Source organism: Bidens hawaiensis, unplaced genomic scaffold, assembly GCF_021521415.1.
Source record: "Bidens hawaiensis isolate Kalapana, Puna unplaced genomic scaffold, B.hawaiensis_p1.1 tig00050679_1, whole genome shotgun sequence".
In the NCBI taxonomy this organism is placed as follows: Eukaryota; Viridiplantae; Streptophyta; class Magnoliopsida; order Asterales; family Asteraceae; genus Bidens; species Bidens hawaiensis.
The window spans coordinates 19,109-38,568 of NW_027506168.1; the positions used below are offsets into that span (position 1 = coordinate 19,109).

At 37.4% G+C, this 19,460-nt stretch overlaps 2 protein-coding genes, 1 non-coding gene and 1 pseudogene across 3 annotated transcripts; 1 reads left to right on the plus strand and 3 right to left on the minus strand.

Annotated features, from left to right (window-relative positions):
- Window positions 1-3,593: 3,593 nt before the first annotated feature.
- On the plus strand, window positions 3,594-6,286 carry LOC143616954 (uncharacterized). Its single transcript, XM_077089648.1, has 5 exons — window positions 3,594-3,726; window positions 4,720-4,819; window positions 4,911-5,031; window positions 5,128-5,913; window positions 5,996-6,286. The coding sequence occupies exons 1-5, from the start codon at window positions 3,594-3,596 to the stop codon at window positions 6,161-6,163; spliced, it is 1,308 nt and encodes a 435-aa protein (XP_076945763.1). The 3' UTR covers window positions 6,164-6,286.
- A 776-nt stretch (window positions 6,287-7,062) lies between these two features.
- Window positions 7,063-11,461, minus strand: LOC143616956 (putative LRR receptor-like serine/threonine-protein kinase At3g47570; annotated as a pseudogene).
- On the minus strand, window positions 7,149-7,234 carry TRNAM-CAU (transfer RNA methionine (anticodon CAU)). The gene is given in 2 exon segments: window positions 7,149-7,184; window positions 7,197-7,234. It is a non-coding gene; the product is annotated as a tRNA-Met (tRNA).
- A 244-nt stretch (window positions 11,462-11,705) lies between the features above and the next one.
- LOC143616948 (uncharacterized) lies at window positions 11,706-16,728 on the minus strand. Its single transcript, XM_077089642.1, has 10 exons — window positions 16,628-16,728; window positions 15,205-15,422; window positions 14,828-14,968; window positions 14,527-14,742; window positions 14,247-14,429; window positions 13,417-13,638; window positions 13,075-13,335; window positions 12,882-12,983; window positions 12,348-12,416; window positions 11,706-12,263 (listed from the first exon to the last, which is right to left on the minus strand). Exons 2-10 carry the CDS (start codon window positions 15,406-15,408, stop codon window positions 12,051-12,053), a joined length of 1,611 nt encoding a protein of 536 aa, XP_076945757.1. The 5' UTR covers window positions 15,409-15,422; window positions 16,628-16,728; the 3' UTR covers window positions 11,706-12,050.
- Between the last annotated feature and the right edge of the window lie 2,732 nt (window positions 16,729-19,460).

The window sequence follows — 19,460 nt, forward strand, 5'->3', positions numbered from 1 at the left end:
ACGCGCTGCGGCTAAGTCTCTGCGTTCCTCGGTTAGCATAAGGTCTAACCGTCTTTCCGTATCATTGTCCTCTAGTTGAATCAAGACCCTTGGTGAGGGTAGACCAATTTCGACCGGGACCATGGCTTCAGTGCCATAAGTGAGGCTGAACGGGGTTTCTCCCGTACTTGCCTTTTTCATCGTTCTGTGTGCCCAAAGGGCGTGTGGAACTTCGTCCACCCAGCCGGATCTGTGTTCCAGGAGTCTTTTCTTAATGCCGTCGACGATGCTCTTATTTGCTCTTTCCACCTCACCATTACCTTGCGGGTGTGCCACTGAGGTAAAGGTGTGGGTGATTTGAAGTTCTTTCAACCACTGTTATAGCTTCTTGTCAGCAAAGTTGGTGCCGTTATCGCTCACCAAATTCTGTGGAAGTCCAAAACGACAAATAATAAATTCCCAAATAAATTTTTTGATATGTTTTGCGGTTGTTTGGGCTAAGGGTTTTGCTTCTATCCACTTGGTGAAGTAGTCGATGGCTACCACTAGATACTGAACGTTCCCTGCTACTGTGGGAAATGAGCCTGTCACATCGATGGCCCACTTCTGAAATGACCATGAAGAAGTGACTGGAACAAGTTCATTCTTCGGGCGATGCGTGTTGGGTGTGTAGAGTTGGCAAGACCTACACTTTCTGATGTATGCCAGTGCATCCGTATGCATCCCCGGCCAAAAGTATCCCGCGTTGTTTAGCTTAGCTACAACTGCGCGTGGACCTACGTGTATCCCACAGATGCCTTCGTGTACTTCCCTTAGGAGGTAGTCGGCATCTTGGTCGTCAACGCATCTGAGGAGTGGGCCAAGAAAGTTACGTCTGTAAAGGATGTCATCGATGAGTTGATAGTTCAGTGCTTTACAGCGTAGTTTTCTTGCCTGTGCGGGTAGCCTTCCCTGATGGCTAGTATCCGTAGCTGCGGGAACAGGCGGAGTACGTCACCATTGGGAGGCTTTTCCTGCGGGAACAGCTTGCGTACTGCGCTTAAGGACGTCGCGTCTCTGAGCATGGTTGGTCCTGTGGATCCAGTTGGTCTTTGCGCAGACGTCCCTCTTTTAAGGAGTCTTGCGAGTTCAACTGCGCAGACGTCTCTCTTCGAGGTGAGTCTTGCGGGTCCAACTGCGCAGACGTCCCTGTTTAAGGTGAGTCTTGCGGGTCCAACCGCGCAGACGTCCCTGTTCAAAGTGAGTCATGCGGGTCCAACTGGGCTCTACTGTGACCTACCTCTTCAGTTAACCAGTATCCTCTGTGTCGGCTTCTACCGTTTTCTATTTTAGCTTTACATGAGTTGACCACCAAATGTTCTATATTACGTAAAGAGTCTTCATTCAAAGTAACCAAACATGAAAAAACGTGTCTTGACAGCTAACACGTGCTTATACCTTCCGTATTTGATATTTTTGGTTTCCTAGCGACTAGGGCTGTAGAGCTATTTAGATCATGAAAAGTAATGTTTCAAAACCGAGCGGAGCCAGAGCTTGCCCTGGCCCAGTTCGTGAACAACCCTTAAAATTTGACGAGCAATAACTCAACAAATTATTAACACATAGTGGAAGGTTAAGACTCCTTTTTAGACGATGCTCAGGTAAATGTCTCATGATGTTGATTTCTAAAGTCCGAGAGTTGTGATCTCTCTCATGATGTTACATTGTTAACTCTTGTTGAAGGTCAAGGACGTCGAATGAGGCCTCGTAACATGGATCCATATTTCTTATAAAAGATGACTAAACCACTTTGCTTCGTTGTAAATATATTTTGTTTAATGAAAATTTGTTTTGCTGGTAAAAAGATTAATAGGTTAATTTTAGATATATAATTAAAAATTTTATATATGTATATATGTGTGAACCCTTGGGTGGGCAAAAGTAAAATTGCATTAATTTTGACGTTATTTTACTAATCTCGTGAAAATAACGTTAAAAGTGGCGGAAGGTTAATCAGGCATCATGTAGTGGCGTTGATAGCCGAAAGACAAGGGTACATGCACCAATAAGCCGGTGTCCCAATGATTGTGTGTTATGTGTCTTATGTCCAAGGCTTGATGCAAAACTACTATCGAGCCGGGGGTCTCACCGGAAGCAGCCTCTCTATCCCTATGAGATAGAGAAAAAGCTGTCTACATTTTACCCTCCTCAGACCCTATCATAGCTTTGCTATTTGTGAGATATACTGAGTACGATGATGATGATGATGATGATAATTAAAAATTTTAAACACTATATTTAGAAGTAAATACCAAATGCCACAAAAACAGAAAGGTGAATGAGAAAGGTTTGAACATAAGCCTTTTCGGTGTCATAACGTAACGTAGCTTCCAAGTGAGAGGAACTCCACTATAGGCCCTATACATTATACATACGCACCATTGGGTCCCTCGTATTATCACTAATAACACTTTCACCTCTCAAGTATCATCATTAACCACTCATCTCAGTTTTATTATAACGTTCTCTCACTTTTCTAACAATTGCAATTTATATATCATTACAATATGTAATACAATACATAAAATACTATATCCATATAGAAGTTCAAACTTTAATGGTATACAAATCATAATTGCTAATGCATAACTAGTGTTTCTTTAATTTAAGGTTGTTTGGTAGCCTCTTAATAATTTCATTAAAAGACTACATATGAATTAGTTAGAGGTAAAATGTATCTGGTTATGTCTCTTAATAGTCAAGCCTCTTTTTTATTATATCTTCACATTATTTTCTTAAAATTGTCTCTAGAATGTGTTGTGGGCGGACACCCCTATCATCTCGCCCACACTTTAATTGTTAAACCATTACACTTAGGGATAGATAAATGGTACATGGTATCGATACCGAACCGAACATATCGGTACCGGTACCAGGTTTTTAAGAAAATCATGATCAGTACCAGTTATTACCAAACTTTTGTTTACGATGTTAACTGATCATTTTCGGTACCAGTACCCATACCAAGTTACTGAGATCAAGGGTGTGGGGCAAATTACAAATTCAACCAATCACATAATCCAAACTCGATTTTATATATAAAAAAACATATTAGAAAATAATTGTGCTGTTAATGAAACCATTATACGTTTTTATTGTAAAAGCTTCCATGCTACATGACAGTATTGTAACGAAACGTTTTTAACTTTCTAGTTAAACCATCACAGATAGCCTTACGTTTAATTTAGGGGACCAAAATAGGCCCTAAACAAAACGTTCCTCCTATATAATCTCATCAAAATATCCTAAAATGAAAATAAAACATTCCTTCATTCCAGACTCCATAAAAGACAAAATCCAGATAAACTTACAAGTTTAAAACCAGCAAGTACAAGTATCGAAAGGAGAATGCTCCTGTTAAGAGTCTAACTTGCTCTGTAAGGCACTCTCTCTTCTACATTAGTGTCAGCTGGATGCCATCACTGAAATTGACGCAAGAAGAAGCATGCCTCCAATTCTCTCTCGCCTAATTTCAAACATTTAATTGATTAAACCCAAATGGGTAGATTGGTTGAATTTTGATTGTGACGATGAATCGGAGTTACCGGCGGCCGGAAAAAGAAACGCCGCAATTGATGGGGAGTTTTCGGGTGTTAAGAGATAATAAAGAAGATGAGCTTGGGTTGTTTCTCGATATGAAGAAACGAGAAATAGAACGCCATCATCGTCGTCTTCTTCACAACGATGCTGAATTCGATTCTTCACCCGGTATATTTCACTTAGTCGAGTCAAACGAGTCACGAGTAGAATACTAATATTGTATTTGGATACATCAATGATCAATTTCATAAGATTTTCTTTTAAATAAATGGTGGTATTTTGGTCATTTCAAACTAACTAAGTTAACCAACAGATGTCAAATTAGGCTATGTGTAGTGAAGAGACTACAAAATATAACGTTTTACGTTATGTGTCGCCCAATCAGCAAATGGTGGGTTTTTTGTTTTTTTGGGTGTAAAGGTGTTGTAGCCCAATATATATACATATATATATATATAATACACACAAATATAATAATCATAAAAAGAAAAGGGAAGCCTGCGACAAATAGTTTGCGCCCCCCCCCCCCTCTATCGCCTCACATTTCGCGGAGGGGGGGGGGGGCAGTGTGCTCGCCCAATCTCGCCCCAAATCAGCGCCCACTACGGGTGGCCTTTGTGAAAAGTTGAAAACCTTAGCATTCCCCCAATCTCTGTAATTACACTAAAAAAACTATACATATTTTCTCTCATAGCAGTTTCTCTATCTCTATAATTACATTAAAAAACTATACATATTTTCTCTAATATATAATTAAATAATATTTTTTACATCTTTATTGTTATCTTTTCTCCTTTCCCCACTCACAACCACGTTCAGTTATATTAAAAAATAAATAGATGAATAATCTTCCTTCAAATTTACTAATCTCTTTAAAAAATTTTCTCACCTCCCCTCACAATCACTAAACATCCTCTAAAAAAATTTTAAAGGGGCTCCCTCACATAATTAGGCCTAAAATGGTTAACAAAAAGATGAGTTTGATACCCAAATCAAATAGTTAAACTGGTTAGACTTTAATTTTCTAAACAACTTAGATTTGCTGGCAACAACAACTTGTTCGTTTGCTTTATGTTTCGACGTTAACACTGCTTTTTTTTTATTAAAGAATGTTTTTTTATCAATTATCAAGTAAGAGATTTACATGTATATGTGATACAGGAAATCTCCCCATATTAAGTATGCCATCTGCAACAACGGTTCGAAAAACTGGCGCTAACGACTTTCTGAACTTCGAAAACGATAAGAATGATTATGAATGGTAAATCTAGTGATCATTTGTAAAGATTATTGTTCTGTTATATATTCATGTTACCATTATCACACATGAGGAAGAATATATTATTTTGCAGGCTTTTAACACCCCCAGGAACTCCCCTGTTTCCTTCACTGGAATTCGAATCACATAAACACGTCACGAACCCGAATGGAACTCAAAAAGCTCGTCCCAGTCCCGGTGCATTAAAATCTAGAGTAATATCAATAACTATGGTTCCTTGATAGTTTGTGTTATGTTACGGTATGTTATGTTATGTTACATTATTGTTTATTTGGTTACTTTTGGTATAGTTATCAAGTACCCAACCCGAGGTTAATAATAAGAACGGTTTAGCATCAAGACCACAAGCCCGGTCTCCTGGGCCAAGTACCGGACCACGTAGACCATCGGCTACCGGTTCAGGTTCTAGGCCTTCAACCCCAAATGGTAAGCCAGTTTTAGGTGCACACGCTCGACCCGTATCTAACTCGGCTACCAAAACCAACCCGACTTCAACCACAACCATTAAACCAAGATCTTCAACACCTACTTCACGCAGACCGGGTTTAACCACAACCAAAGCCACACCACGTGGACCGACCCCACCGCAAAGCCCAACCGTACCGTCTAATGTCCCAAAAACATCTTCAAGTCCAAGACCAAGACCTTGGAAACCGCAAGAAATGCCGGGTTATACTCTCGACACCCCGCCTAACTTAAGAACTTCATTAACCGATAGACCAAGGGGTCAGGCGGGTGCACCAAGCAGCCGGTCTTCATCCATCGAGCCAGTGGTCAATGGGAGGGTAAGGAGACAGTCATGTTCACCTTCAAGGGGTCGGCTCCCTAACGGTGTGACCCGCAAGAGTGGAAGCTCGGTACCTGTTCCTGCATTGAACCGTGCATACGCTAAAGCTAATGATAACGTGAGCCCGGGGCTGTATGGGACGAAAATGGTTGAACGGGTTGTAAATATGCGAAAGCTGGCCCCGCCGAAGCAAGACGATAAACACTCGCCGCATAATAATTTATCAGCGAAATCGGGCTTTGGAACATCACTTTCAAAGAAGTCATTAGATATGGCTATGAGGCATATGGTATGTTTCATTTCATTTATTTCAAATTTTTTAATCCAAATGTGACATGAAATTGATTTTTTTTTTTGGTTTTTGTGAGCAGGATATAAGGCAGACTCTGCCTGGTAATTTACGGCCTTTGATGACGAAGATTCCGACATCTTCTATGTACAGTATGAGATCCGGGCCCACACGAGGTCGAATGATTAATGGTTCAAACTCCCCTGTTGCAACAAGCAGCAATGCAAGCTTTGAAGTTATAGACTACTAGCATTAGTGCAAGGTGATTGATGGTTTATATGTTCATAGTATTTTTGTTTGAATTGCTTATTTGTGAGTGAATCTTTGTAACTGAGTGTTTATTCATCTGTTTTGTTCCAAGTTTATTGAATCATAATATACCAAATACTTGAATTACATGTGTTCATAGGAATTCTCACAATAGTACGGAAAAATAAAATCAAACCATTTGAAACCCGAAACTTTTGTGACGGGTAATGAGAAAGATTGATATCGGGTATGAGATTAGTTTTGAAATTTCACATGATTTAAATGGATAGAATATTTCGCCCAATCCCCGAACCTGTTTACGCACATCAAAGTCAAATATATTAATGTATTATGCAATCTTAAGATTATAGCTATAAGAAATGTAATCGAGTATTTAATATATTATAAATAGACTTTTAGGTGATTTTGAGAGCATTTTTCAAGAAATGAAGTTAACATGTAGCTTTTAACAACGTAATACCCTTAACACAACATGCATGGGAACCCAATGCGTGATGATTAACGAGTATTTCAGCTTACGAGATTAACAATATACATCTGGTCATCATATTCGATCCACTCGTAGATATAAAGAGACCATACTCATAAATAGAAATGGTATAGAGATGACAATATGTCCGGTAGATTTTGTATATTGATAATCATATCTCCTACCTCTTGGATTATACATTTATACCTGACCCAACAAATCTGAAGCAGGCCCTTACAAAAGTAGCTGCTATTACTTATTGAAAGGAACGAAAAGAGGGCGGTTCAACGACCAGCATACGACAAGAAACCCATGCCTTCTTCCGTTCGGTGTATGGAAGCTATTGTAACTTTGCTGGTGATGATGGTTGTATGATTCAAATATTTTGGATAAATCATGTGTTTGAATCATAAAAATCCAAGTTTTATGCATCTGAAACTCAAAAATTACAAGCAAAAATTGCTCTAAAATGTGAACCAAATATTTAAAAATGTTTTGGGGTGAGAGAGGCTCGAACTCTCGACCTCAGGATAACTCAGAATGCTATGAGACCTACGCGCTAGCCAACTGCGCCACCACCCCTTGGTGTCAATCCCCCTTGAGTTATTTTAATTATCCAAGTGGTTAAATATAGTTCTATAAAAACAAACATAAATATGTTCTTTACAATCTTAATATAGTACAAACAACTCCAAATGTCTTGTTGGTTTATAAACCTTTGTAACAAGGTAAACACATAATTTAAAAATACAAAATTCAACTCATCAAGGTAAAACTCAGTTTAGGACGCCATCTATGCGACGCAACTCATGAATGATCTTGCTTGTATCCATTCTTTCTTTGGGAGATTCCATGGAGCATGCCAATCCGATTTTTCCTAATGAAATCATGCCATCCTCTAATTTCTTCCACTTTTCGACTTCGGCTTCATGGTTGGTATTTGCAGCTTCCATCTCTTCCTCTAGTGAACGTGATAATGCCGGTTCAATGATAGCCATGAAACGTTTAGGCATCGCCATCTTCACATAGCCCTGGAGGTTCAATCCTTCTTGAAACATTTGGTCCGTAGGTCTCTTTCCGGTCATCATCTCTAACAACAAGATCCCGAAACTGTAGATGTCCCCTTCTTTTGTCATCTCACTTCCAAGACCATACTCTGCAAACCCGTTGTATGTGTAAGTTTTGTATAGACGAAAATCCTTAATCTAATAAATAGAGAGCTTATGAAATTGTGAATATATATGTTACAAGTGTAACAATACATTGTAGCTAGGTACCTATAATCAATAGTATAAATAGAAGAGTTGGTAAGGTATCCAAGATGTCCCTAGTTCGAATCCCGCAACTTGAAAAAAAAAGTACTTATATTATAAAAAATATTTTAAAAGTATGCGATCCTCAAAGTTTAAAAAATCAAACATGGGTTCACTTCACTAATTAATTTTCTAGCAAGTTGTAATAACTGGTTGTTACCTGGGGGAGCACACCCAATAGTTCCTCTTATTCCAATCGAGCTGCTTTCGGCTGGTTTCAATGGAAGAAACTTAGCCAGCCCGAAATCGCTAATGTGAGCAACCATGTCATTTTCGAGTAAGATGTTGCTTGGCTTCAGATCACAGTGAACTATAGGTACTTCGGAGTCTTGGTGAAGGTAGTGAATGGCATGATCCACGTCTGTTGCGATTGCCACTCTTTGGCGAAGGCTTAATCTTTGTGGAGCTTCTTCGATATCATTCTCATGTTCTGGACTCGGATGTAACCACCTTTCAAGACTCCCGTTTGGCATGTACTCGTAAATAAGAGCTTTGAAATATTTCCTTGAAAATCAACAGACGAGTAGGAAGTAATGATTTTTACAAGATTACGATGCCTTATGTTTTTCAAAGCTTCACACTCCGCCAAGAAACTCCTCAAAGCTCCTTGGTTTCCAAGCTTTAGAACCTTGATCGCAACCATTGCGTCGTCTGGTTCAAGAATACCCTTATAAACAACACTGAAAGTCCCCGTCCCTATTATGTTTTGCTCGGATAATCCATTGGTGGCTTTGAGTATGCTTCCATAAGAGACCCTTGAAAATGGTTGCATGACTGAAGCTCCTGTTGGTTGTGCCTGCTTTCTTCTTCTTCTTCTTAAACAAAAAAGCAAAGAGAAAACCATTGCTATGACAAGAAACAAGCAAAGCACGATGACAACTAGAACAACACGTGACATACGTGAACCTTTTTTTGATCTTGCTAATATTACACACTTGTGTAGGCCAAGTTCAAGTATGCCTCCACATAACCTACCGTTACCATCAAGTTCAATTGCGCTTGCATTCTTGAAAATACCGTTAACAGGTACCTCCCCATAAAAATTGTTGAATGATAAATTTAACGAAGACAGGTTTAGCTGCTCCAAGAATCTTGGAATTTGCCCGAACATATTGTTACTAGAAATCGATAGGATTCTGATACCTCTTAAAGCACTCATAGTGGTAGGTATTGTACCTTGAAAGGCATTTGCATCCAGGTATAGATTCTCAAGGCTTGTGCAGCTGCCAATGGCATCCGGGATTGTCCCAACCAGATCATTTTGTGACAGGTCGAGTTCCATTAAGCTTTCGAGTTTTCCTATCTCTCGGGGAACTGATCCAACTAAATGGTTTTGAGCAAGACTAAGACTGGTTGACAGGGCTGATAGTTGGAAAAGCTCGACGGGTATTGAGCCAGTAAGGTTGTTTTTAGAAAGATCCAAAAATGCCAAACTCTTGCATTTGCCAAGATCCGGAGGTATTTGTCCTTCTAATCCATTGTCTCTCAAACTCAATTCATCTAATAGCGACATGTTTCCTATAAAATTCGGAATGTTCCCGGTGAAGTAGTTGTTAGATAGGTATAATAATTTTAGCTTTCGTAGATTACAAAGCTCACCGGGAATTATGCCTGTGAACTGATTCTCCAGCATACTTAATCTCTCTAACTCCACAAGGTTCCCAATTCCAGAAGGCAGGCTCCCATATATGAAGTTTGCTGCGAAAGATAGAACCGTGAGTTGAGATGAGAGATTGCCTACAGAGCTAGGAAGAACTCCTCTTAATTGGTTCACATGAACAAGCAACTTTTCAAGCTTGCTACAATTGGTCATGGAGTCAATGAAGTTCATCTCATCAGGCTGAGAACTTCCTAAACTATTTTCAAATAGCCCAAGAATCCGAATATTTGGCATGTGTCCGAAATCTGCGTTAACTTTCCCGGTGAAATTATTCGTCCCCAAGTTTAGCTCTACCATGTTTGAACAGTTAGAAAATGAAAAAGGAATGGTTCTTGTAAACTTGTTTCCTGCTATCTGAAAAATCTCAAGATATGGTAGCCGAAAGCCTATATCTTTTGGTAGATCCCCACGGATTTGATTATCGGTGAAGCTAAAAACTTTTAAAGATGATAAGTTGTACAGGGATGAAGGGATCATACCGAAGAGCGCACAGTTAGAAAATCCAATTCCTTGCAAATTGCGTAGTTCACCTAAAGCGTGTGGAATGGTTCCACCTAGATGATTGTAGGCAGCCGATACGAATTCAAGAGAAGTGAGATTTGCCAAGAAAGACGGTATCCCTCCAGTGAAACCGTTATTATGGGTATGTTTGGCAAAACTAGCTGCTAGCTGTAGCTGGAAGCTGTTAGCTGATAGCTGGAAGCTGGTGGTTGAAAGCTGTAGCTGGTAGCTTTTAGCTGTAGCTTTTTAAATATATTTAGATGTTTGGCAAGGTAGCTGGAGCTTTTAATAAAACGTATAAAATTACTAAAATAGGCATAACTAAAAACAATAATAGTAAATGTATTTATTTTGGAAGGTTATTTAAGTAAATTAATATACTAAAAGCTTATAGCTCTTTCTAAACGCTACTAGTAGGAGCTTTAAGCTTTAAGCTTTTTCTCCTAACTTAAAAGCTTTAAGCTCCTTGAACCAAACAGAGCTTTTAATTGAGTAGGAACTTTTTCTTAAAAGCTTGTAGCTTGAAGCTCCTAAAAGCTCCTAAAAGCTTCCTGCCAAACATACCCTATGAATGGTTATGATCACGAGGTTGACCAGCGAAGTAAGTTGTTGTGGGAGCATGCCAGATAGTTTATTACGAGCCAACCCAAGAACGTTAAGTCTAGTGCAGTTTGATAAACTTGCTGGAACTTCACCTTCGAAAGAATTGTCAATGAGAATTAGCTTTTGCAACCTGAATAAATTACCGACTTGAGGAGGGATAACACCTTTGAAGGTGTTATCGGCTAATCTAATCACTCTGAGAAAACCAAGTTCCCAATATGTGGAGACAAAGAACCAGCAATGCCTCGAGATCCAAGGTCCAGTTTGGTGACTCTAGGATGCCGACGACCACATGTTATACCTTGCCATTGGCAGAAGTGAAGGGAGGTGTTCCATGAGTCAAGTACGCGTTGTGGGTCATCAATGACACTCGACTTGATGGAGAGGAGTGCAAGGTGATCGGTACGGATGTTGGCAAATGTTGCAGGACATGACAACAATACTATTGCATGGAAGATCAACAAAGAAAGGTAAGCCATGACACATGAGAGTTGTTTTTGACAATGAGATTTAAGATTCATGGGTTTTTATAAAGGGATTATAAATACCAGCTTGATTGGGAGTGAAGTGAAACATGGACCCATTGCACTTAAAAGTTTCATTTGACTTAATCTCCACAAGTCATGGTCTTGTTTCCAAGAGTATTTTGTACGTTCTCTAACTAGGAATTCCATAATTTCCATTTTCTAAGCCATCTTTTTTCTGTTAACAGTCATGTCATGTCATACCTGAATAGCAAATGGCACTAGAATTTGTCTCAACTTCTGTTGACAGTCATCTCATATTGTCATGTCATATTTGAGTGTCAAAAACTTGATAAGTATCAACCGGTCGCTTTGTTGTACCATCTAAAAAACTATATTGTATTCCAACACGTATTCATGGATGAGGTGACATGTTGACAAGTGTAAGAGATTAAAGTGTAAGGTTGTAAGACACCTCTACAACCATGTCGACACGAAAGCCTCGTATTTAGTTTTGCTCGAGTAAGAGATTAAAGTAGATACACAACTTTGTGATGCACGCCTCCTCATCACGTAAGAGATTAAAGTATACCGGCAAGTTATGTATGAATAAATAGTTATGGTATTTTGACTCATTTATTTCAATGTCGCAAGACAAAACATTACTTAAAACAGCTCAGCTAACCTATAAAATAGTCAAGATTATAACATCAGCATGTGATGACCAGAGTCCTTGTCTCTTAACATATTATGGGAATATCAGAGTGTGCATCGACAACACCACGCCTCATTTGCAACAAAAAGATACATAACCTCTTGTGTGTCTGATAACCTTAAAGTTCCCTTAAATCAAAAACCTATTCATGATGTTTGGTAACCGCATTCTTAACCAACTGGGCTGCAACACCAACATAGTTATGGGGGGTCAACTTTAGAAGCTCAGTTTTAGCTTCAACCGGTATTTCTAACCCGTTAATGAATTCAGTTATACTCTCTTTAGTAACCGCCCTTCCTCTAGTTAGCTCTTTCAGTTTCTCGTAAGGCTCCTCAACACCATATCTTCTCATCACCTTCATACAAAAAACCCAAAGTTAAATCGCTGCCATTAGTAAAGCATTTAAAAAAGTTCAATAAATATAAGGAAGATAACATACAGTTTGTATCGGTTCGGCAAGAACCTCCCATGAATTGTCTAAGTCTTTGTTTAGTGCAGCTTCATTGACCTAACACACACACAAAGTTCAAACAAGCATAAATTATACGCACACACACATAGAGGAGGATTTCTCTACAGACTGGAGATTTCATGAAAAGCCTAAGAAGCAAATTGGCGGCATTTGGGCCTCTCAAATTCCCCTACTTTTTTTAAACGTAAATACGTTTAATTTAGGTAATTGTTTTTTTTCCACTATTGAGTTCATATGTGTTGTTTTCCATTATAACAAAAATTATGTTGGTTACCACTTAAAACTCTGTTGTTATACCATTTATAAATGTGTTAAAATTGTAAAACACCACAACTTTTGCAGTCATATGGTAAAACAACACAATGTAATTTTTTTTAAATATAGCAATACTATACTCAAAATAAAGATAATGTTCAATTTTATGGTGTAAACTTTTTTTTATAATAATGCCGTATGATAAAGTTATTTACATATAAAAATAATAATGTCGTATGTAAGTACCTGAAGCTTTCCAATTCCCACAAGTGCACTCTTGTAAGCAAGAAGTGAATAGCCCAAGCCGACACCAATGTTTCTCAAAACCGTGGAATCAGTCAAGTCACGCTACATTTGTTACAGAAATTACATCATGTAAATTAATTAACAAAAGCATAAGTTTGAGATTCATACACTTATAATCAAAATACATATATACCTGCCAACGCGAAATAGGCAACTTCATGCTTAAATGATCAAACACTGCATTAGCAATCCCTAGATTCCCTTCACTGTTTTCAAAGTCAATGGGGTTGACTTTGTGAGGCATTGTTGATGACCCGATTTCACCAGCCTTAGTTACCTGCTTGAAGTAGCCGACAGATATATAGCCCCATATGTCTTTATCAAAGTCAAGTAAGATATTATTAAACCGGATGAACGAATGGAAAAGTTTAGCCATGTAATCATGAGATTCAATCTGCACCACAAATAGATGTTTTAAACTTTAATATCATAATTCATATGCAACTCAAAAATAAAACAAAATAAAAAAACATACTTGGGTCACGTGTGGATTAAAGCTTAATCCAAGAGAGTTAACAAACTGTTCTGCAACATGTGGCCAGTTTACATCCGCATATGCTGCAACATGTGCGTTATAGTTACCGACTGCACCAGCGAATTTTCCCAATATCTCAACTTGTGAAATATCTCTCCTTTCTCGTATTACCCTCTCGGCAAAAATTAACATTTCTTTTCCTAAGGTTGTAGGTGAGGCTGGCTACATATAGCAACATAAGAAAATGAGCTATTAGTTCAAATATAATAATATATACATATATTTATATATAGATAGATAGATCAAGATCCTGTATAAAATTAATTTCACCTAAAAAGCGAGAGGGTTTAATGGGCAAGGGTATTTGCGTTCATTTACGAGCATAGGTTTCAAGTGCACATAACAGCACTGAGTAAATGATATAACAGCACTGTTATTCAGGCAGTGTGTAACACCTTTTATAAAAAAAACTCATTTTTTTAATAAAAAATATCAATGCTATATACATATTAAAGAGAAAAAATGCTTGATTTAATAGTATAACTTTTCAAAATAAGTAGTGAAGTATATAAAACTTATTTGTGTTTAGAAAAATTGGTAGAAGTAGTATTTAATCAAAAACGTTAACACAAGGGCAAATTCTCTGTTTTACCCTTTCCAGCCTTTACTAACTTCCAACTAATTACAAAACTGCCACCAAATTAATCTTAACCATAAAATGATTTGATCAAGAGCCCAGATTGTTTCAAATAGCTTTTAAGCAAAATCTATTTTGCATATTACCCTACCTCTATAAATATACATAGGTGTGTGTGTGTGTATAGATTTACCTGTCCGTGAGTCCGTGAAAGCATAGGAACGTGAGCATTAGCATCGGCCATAGAATATATAGCATTAATTAAATCATCCATGACAGGAAGAATAACAGAGTTAACTGCTTCTTTAAGCATCAATCCATGAGCAAGATTGTTTATGTCTTCAGATGTACAGCCAAAATGAAAAAACTCAAGCACCTGCAATATAAATCCAACATGTTAGTTTACACACACACACATAAGGTTATATCAGAATATACACATTCTAGAAAACAAAAGCATGAATAACACACACCTTAGCTATCTCTGGATCTTCTTGACACTTTGTTTTAAGAAAATACTCGACAGCTTTGACATCATGATTAGTTATTTTCTCGATATTCTTCACTTGAATCGCGTCAGCCTCGTTAAAACCATCAATCAATCCTTGCAATTTTGCTTCGGCTTCATTGCTAAACTTTGGAACCTCAATTACTTCAGGGATTTGTGAGAGCTTTAGCAGCCACTTGATCTAAAGTAACAAAAACACATTTTTAAATCTATTAAACATCAAATCTGCATTGATAAACAAACTGATTGGGAATTTGTTATTGTACCTCAACCAAGGTCCGATAGTAGATCAGACCATACTCACTCAAATGACGGGACAGATCCTTGACCTTATTCCAGTAACGCCCATCCAACGGACTTATGGCTGTTAAACTTGAAAGTTCCATTTCAGAAGACTTCACTTTTACCTGAATGATATGGAATCTTGCATGTGATATAACAACACAGGTACTTGAAGATGCAAACTAATAATTTATGCAAATGTGAAAGGTTTTGAAAATATAATGGTTCATGAGAAGACTTCAAAAGTGATAGCATATAATATGACAATAAAAGGATCAGAAACAGCAAAATACAAACTATAGAACAGTCAGCTAATGACAATAAACAATATAATATATAACCTAAACAAACAAGCTCGTACCTTTTGGACAGTTTCAATACCGTTATTGGTTTCTTTCAAAGTTGCTTTGCATGTGCAACTTCTATGAGGAAGTGCCACAAAAGATGAAGCTTTTGAAACACGGTTTTGAGTTGGAACAAAGTTTCCATAGAGGCAACTTGCACGAGTTACGCATGATGTTGGAACGCTTCCATTCTGAACTCTAATACAAGATCCGATTTCCATAATGCACAAAAAAGCTACAAGAGAATGAAGTCCGGTCAGAATAATCATCAACAATTTTCAATTATCAAGGGAATAGATGTGTTCACATGCCTTAGAGAAAGATAAAATTAACTCAATCTAGATCGAATTCAAGCATATTGTAGTGGTTAAGGGTTTGAGTTTTCAAAACAAAAATGGCAGTTCTACTCTTGGGGGGGAGAAACTTTTTCTAAAAGTCATTTGAAAGAAAAGAAAATTCTAGATCAATCACACTGAGAACACAAAGCTCGTGTCAAACTGTCATTAGATGATTAGATTAGTAAAGTTGAACCTAATCAGTGTTGTTAAAATCCTCAATAGTCACCGATTAATCTTTAATCAGTAATCGGTATGCTACCGAATCGATTTCACCTAATCGGACCAACAAATCAGTAGGCGTTCAAAATCGACAAAATTTCAGAAAAATTGGTCAAAATCTTTGAAAAATAATGCTTATTAATCCAATCCAATTAATAAGTTTGAAAATTTATATATTAAAATTTTCTATAAATTACATATAAAATTCCAGTCAGATTAATGTCTATTAATTGCTAAGCATGAGAAAACATGTGCCGAGAATCAACACGTCTTCGTTCCTTTGGCTTTTGATACATTTGGGCCCCTTGCCCCCGAAGCTATTACGTTTCTTAAAAGAGTTCAGCAGTTTGTGCACAGTAACTTATCGACGCCAAAGAACTGTAACTTTTGTTTTCAGTAGGATCGGGTTTGCCTTCAAAAGGGATGGCGGCGCAGCTTGTTGCCCGCTTACCCACCTCTCTATTGTAATTGGATCTTTTTAATTAATATATTTGTTATTATTAATTAAAAATAAAAAAAAAAATTGATAGTTCGTAGCTGAGTCCTGCAACACTGAACCTCCTCATATTAATAGAAATTGAAAACTGATATTATGTGTATCATTTAATTGCAAATATGACACATATAAGAATATTGAAGGTGTAATTGGTTTTTATTTATGGGAAATGAAGAAGCATATGATATGAATATGATATTAAAGTGGGCAAATTGGAAGAGAATAATAACTGATTATCAAACAGGAATGCAGTTACAGGCTACAGAATAAAACAAATTGGAAAACGAATTGAAAGGTCGAATTTGAGTAAAAGCGAATGCATAGTATGAGTGTGTGGGTTTGATAGATAGATAGATAGATAGATAGATAGATAGATAGATAACTTACGGTGGCGTTAGACGGAGGAGTAAGGTGGCGGCGTTACGCTTGTAAAAGTGTGACGAATATTTATTTATTTGCCTTCTGCTCTCTCTCCTTTTTTGTTTTGGGTGGAAGAAGAACAAGTATACTTTTAATTTCAAATTAGGGCATGTAGTCACTCAAAAATATTTTATTTAATTTAATTTTATTTGTTTTTATCAAGGAACGAAGTCTTCAAATGAGCTATTGACTAATTCATTTTATCAGGATATACTCGTCTTTTAATTTGGGGAAACCTCTCATCTAAGGACAACGCTTGTGAATACTCGTCTGAAAGCACGACAGTGCGATGAGGTAAAACTTATTCAGCTCAATAATCCAAATAGTGAGCATCACATACTTGGCTAGTCTCTCATCATCACTTTGGTGCCACTGAAACTAAATGATGAGAGCATGAATCAAACATGAGTCATATGAATGCCAAGTTTATTCGTTATCACTCTACCATCAGCTCATTGACAAATTTGAAAGTAAATTAACTACATTTATAAACTTACGAGAAAATATCAAAATTTGTATCCTAACAATTTTCATAATTTATATTTTAAAAACTATTCATAAAATGAAATGATTTCTAATTAAAACTTCCATTTATTTAACAACTATAAAGTTTTTATACCATTAACGATATGATTTTAAGTGCGACTATTTTACATATTTTAGGTTGGGTGTTATGTCTCCACCACACTCTCACGGGTGCCGCATCACTAAACTGGTACAAAAAGCATGGCGTAATGATAATCGGGTATTATGTTCATGTATTAGTGTGTTAATTGTGTAGTTCTATTGAGTTTATTGTTAGAACTTTGGTGCTTCATACGTGCTTTTGTATTTCAGGTTATTGATCGTTAAAGATGCTAAATTGAAGACTTGTACGAGCATGGAATGATATCCTACGAAGACTGGACCATGATTTGGAGCCTTGGGTAGCATTAGAAGGATTCATGAAGATTTTGGATGAGAAGCTAGGGTTGTCATATCGTGTATACCCGTACACGATAAGACACGAACACGATAAGACACGAACACGGAATGTGTATACATGTACACGACACGACACGAAAACTTATTGTGTACCTGTAATCCAAACACGAACACGAACCGGTTACTACCTGGTATACATGATAATACACGATAATATGAGTTGAAGATGGAATGATGGCTGAAGATGAATTTAGTATTTATGGCCGGTTGAAGATGGAATGATGGACGGAACTAGCGGCGAAGACGGTGACCAACGGAGACTGGAAGAAGGCCGGCGACAAGAGAATGTCCGGCGACTGAAGGACGGATGTCGGGCGGGATGGATGATGAGAGGCGACGGCTGGGCCTGGATGGTTGTAAGAATGAATTTAAGGTTAGAGATAATGGGATTTAATATAACTATATTATATATATATATATAATTTTAAATATAACCAGGTACCTAACAGGTAAACATGTATTATACTTGTTTAGACACGAAAATTAACATGTAATTTCGTGTCTACCTGTTTAGTACACGAAACTTGTTAAGGCCTTACCTGTTACCTATTAAAGTCGTGTAGGTACGTGTCGTGTATTCGTGTCTCGTGTATAAATTGTCAGCCCTATGAGAAGCCATTTGTCGATGCTAAAAATAAACAAGATGGGTGGATGATAAAGCATCAAGAAATAAAACGAGCATATCCTGGGCTAGAAAATGAGTTACGAGACCCATAATATATAAAATTTTTGGTTTCTCGACGAGAGGAATATGAAAATGAGGTTATATTTGGTCGCATATCTCAACATAATTCGTATATGTCAATCGCGATACGCTATGACATAAAAAACGTGAAAAAAGGGTTTTGAACTATATGTTCTACTTTACGAACCATAATCAGATATCTTAACTTCCCTCCGTCTTGGGACGACTGGGGGTGACTATGGGAGCCTCGGATCACCTCCAATTATATCGGGTTTCGTAGTTTATCATTCCGAATCAATAGCCGAGATTAATCAATGATCATGAGCGGCTAATTTCCTTCGAGTCATTCTTGGGGTGTTGAGTATTGTAATTTTTCATTTTTCTGATGTTTTGAACTGAGTTATATGTAATTATTGACTGATGATCTATGATATTTGATGTTTGGTATTGTTGAGCATTTAGTCGGTTTAGGTTTATTTTAATCAGAATGAGTAGTTCGCCAGTTGCTGTTATACTTATTTCATTGGGTTTACTGATTATCTTAGTTAATGAAGCATACAATTTCCCTAAGTTAAGTCATACTGGTAAGGAACCTTTGATAACCAGTGCCGCGTGTTAGCGATTGTTGATGCCTAAGATTGTTCGGTTTAACCAGCTTTGTCAGTTGATAATTAATACATAACATGAGATTACTGATTGATTACACGCGTGAACCATGGGTGCGATTATGTTCTTGTTACTTGTTAAAACCGTTAAGTGTTCGTTTATTTCAAACCAAACCTGCTAGTGTGATCAGCACTAAAGACAAAATTTCATAATTGTCGATTTGTTTCTTATAATTGTTTTGTAAATAATTAAATAAAAAAACAAACGTATGACGTTGACCACATGCTCCTCTGGATTCGATACCTGACTTACCATATCTATAGGTAAAATTAGGTTTTTGCATGATCGGTACGACATGGTCATCACGTAAGGTTTTTATAATCTTATAGATGTCACGTTATGGAGTGGCAGTGAAGGACCCCGTATCCTTTATTTTCATCACCTAGTGGTCTCGTCACCCAAAAGTAGGTCGTGATGTAACCAAAACTTCTTCAGTTTAGAGGTGGGAGGGGGTCGTCTTGAATC

Bases quoted from the DNA above. Each gene is read 5' to 3' on its own strand.
- LOC143616954 (XM_077089648.1), top strand. From the start codon at position 3,594: ATGGGGAGTTTTCGGGTGTTAAGAGATAATAAAGAAGATGAGCTTGGG. The intron at 4,820-4,910 runs GTAAATCTAGTG...ATTATTTTGCAG, and splicing joins GATAAGAATGATTATGAATG to GCTTTTAACACCCCCAGGAA. The intron at 5,032-5,127 runs GTAATATCAATA...CTTTTGGTATAG, and splicing joins CCGGTGCATTAAAATCTAGA to TTATCAAGTACCCAACCCGA.
- LOC143616948 (XM_077089642.1), bottom strand. From the start codon at position 15,408: ATGGAAATCGGATCTTGTATTAGAGTTCAGAATGGAAGCGTTCCAACA. The intron at 14,743-14,827 runs GTACAATAACAA...TTGTTACTTTAG, and splicing joins ACTATCGGACCTTGGTTGAG to ATCAAGTGGCTGCTAAAGCT. The intron at 14,430-14,526 runs GTGTGTGTTATT...TTTATATTGCAG, and splicing joins AAGATCCAGAGATAGCTAAG to GTGCTTGAGTTTTTTCATTT.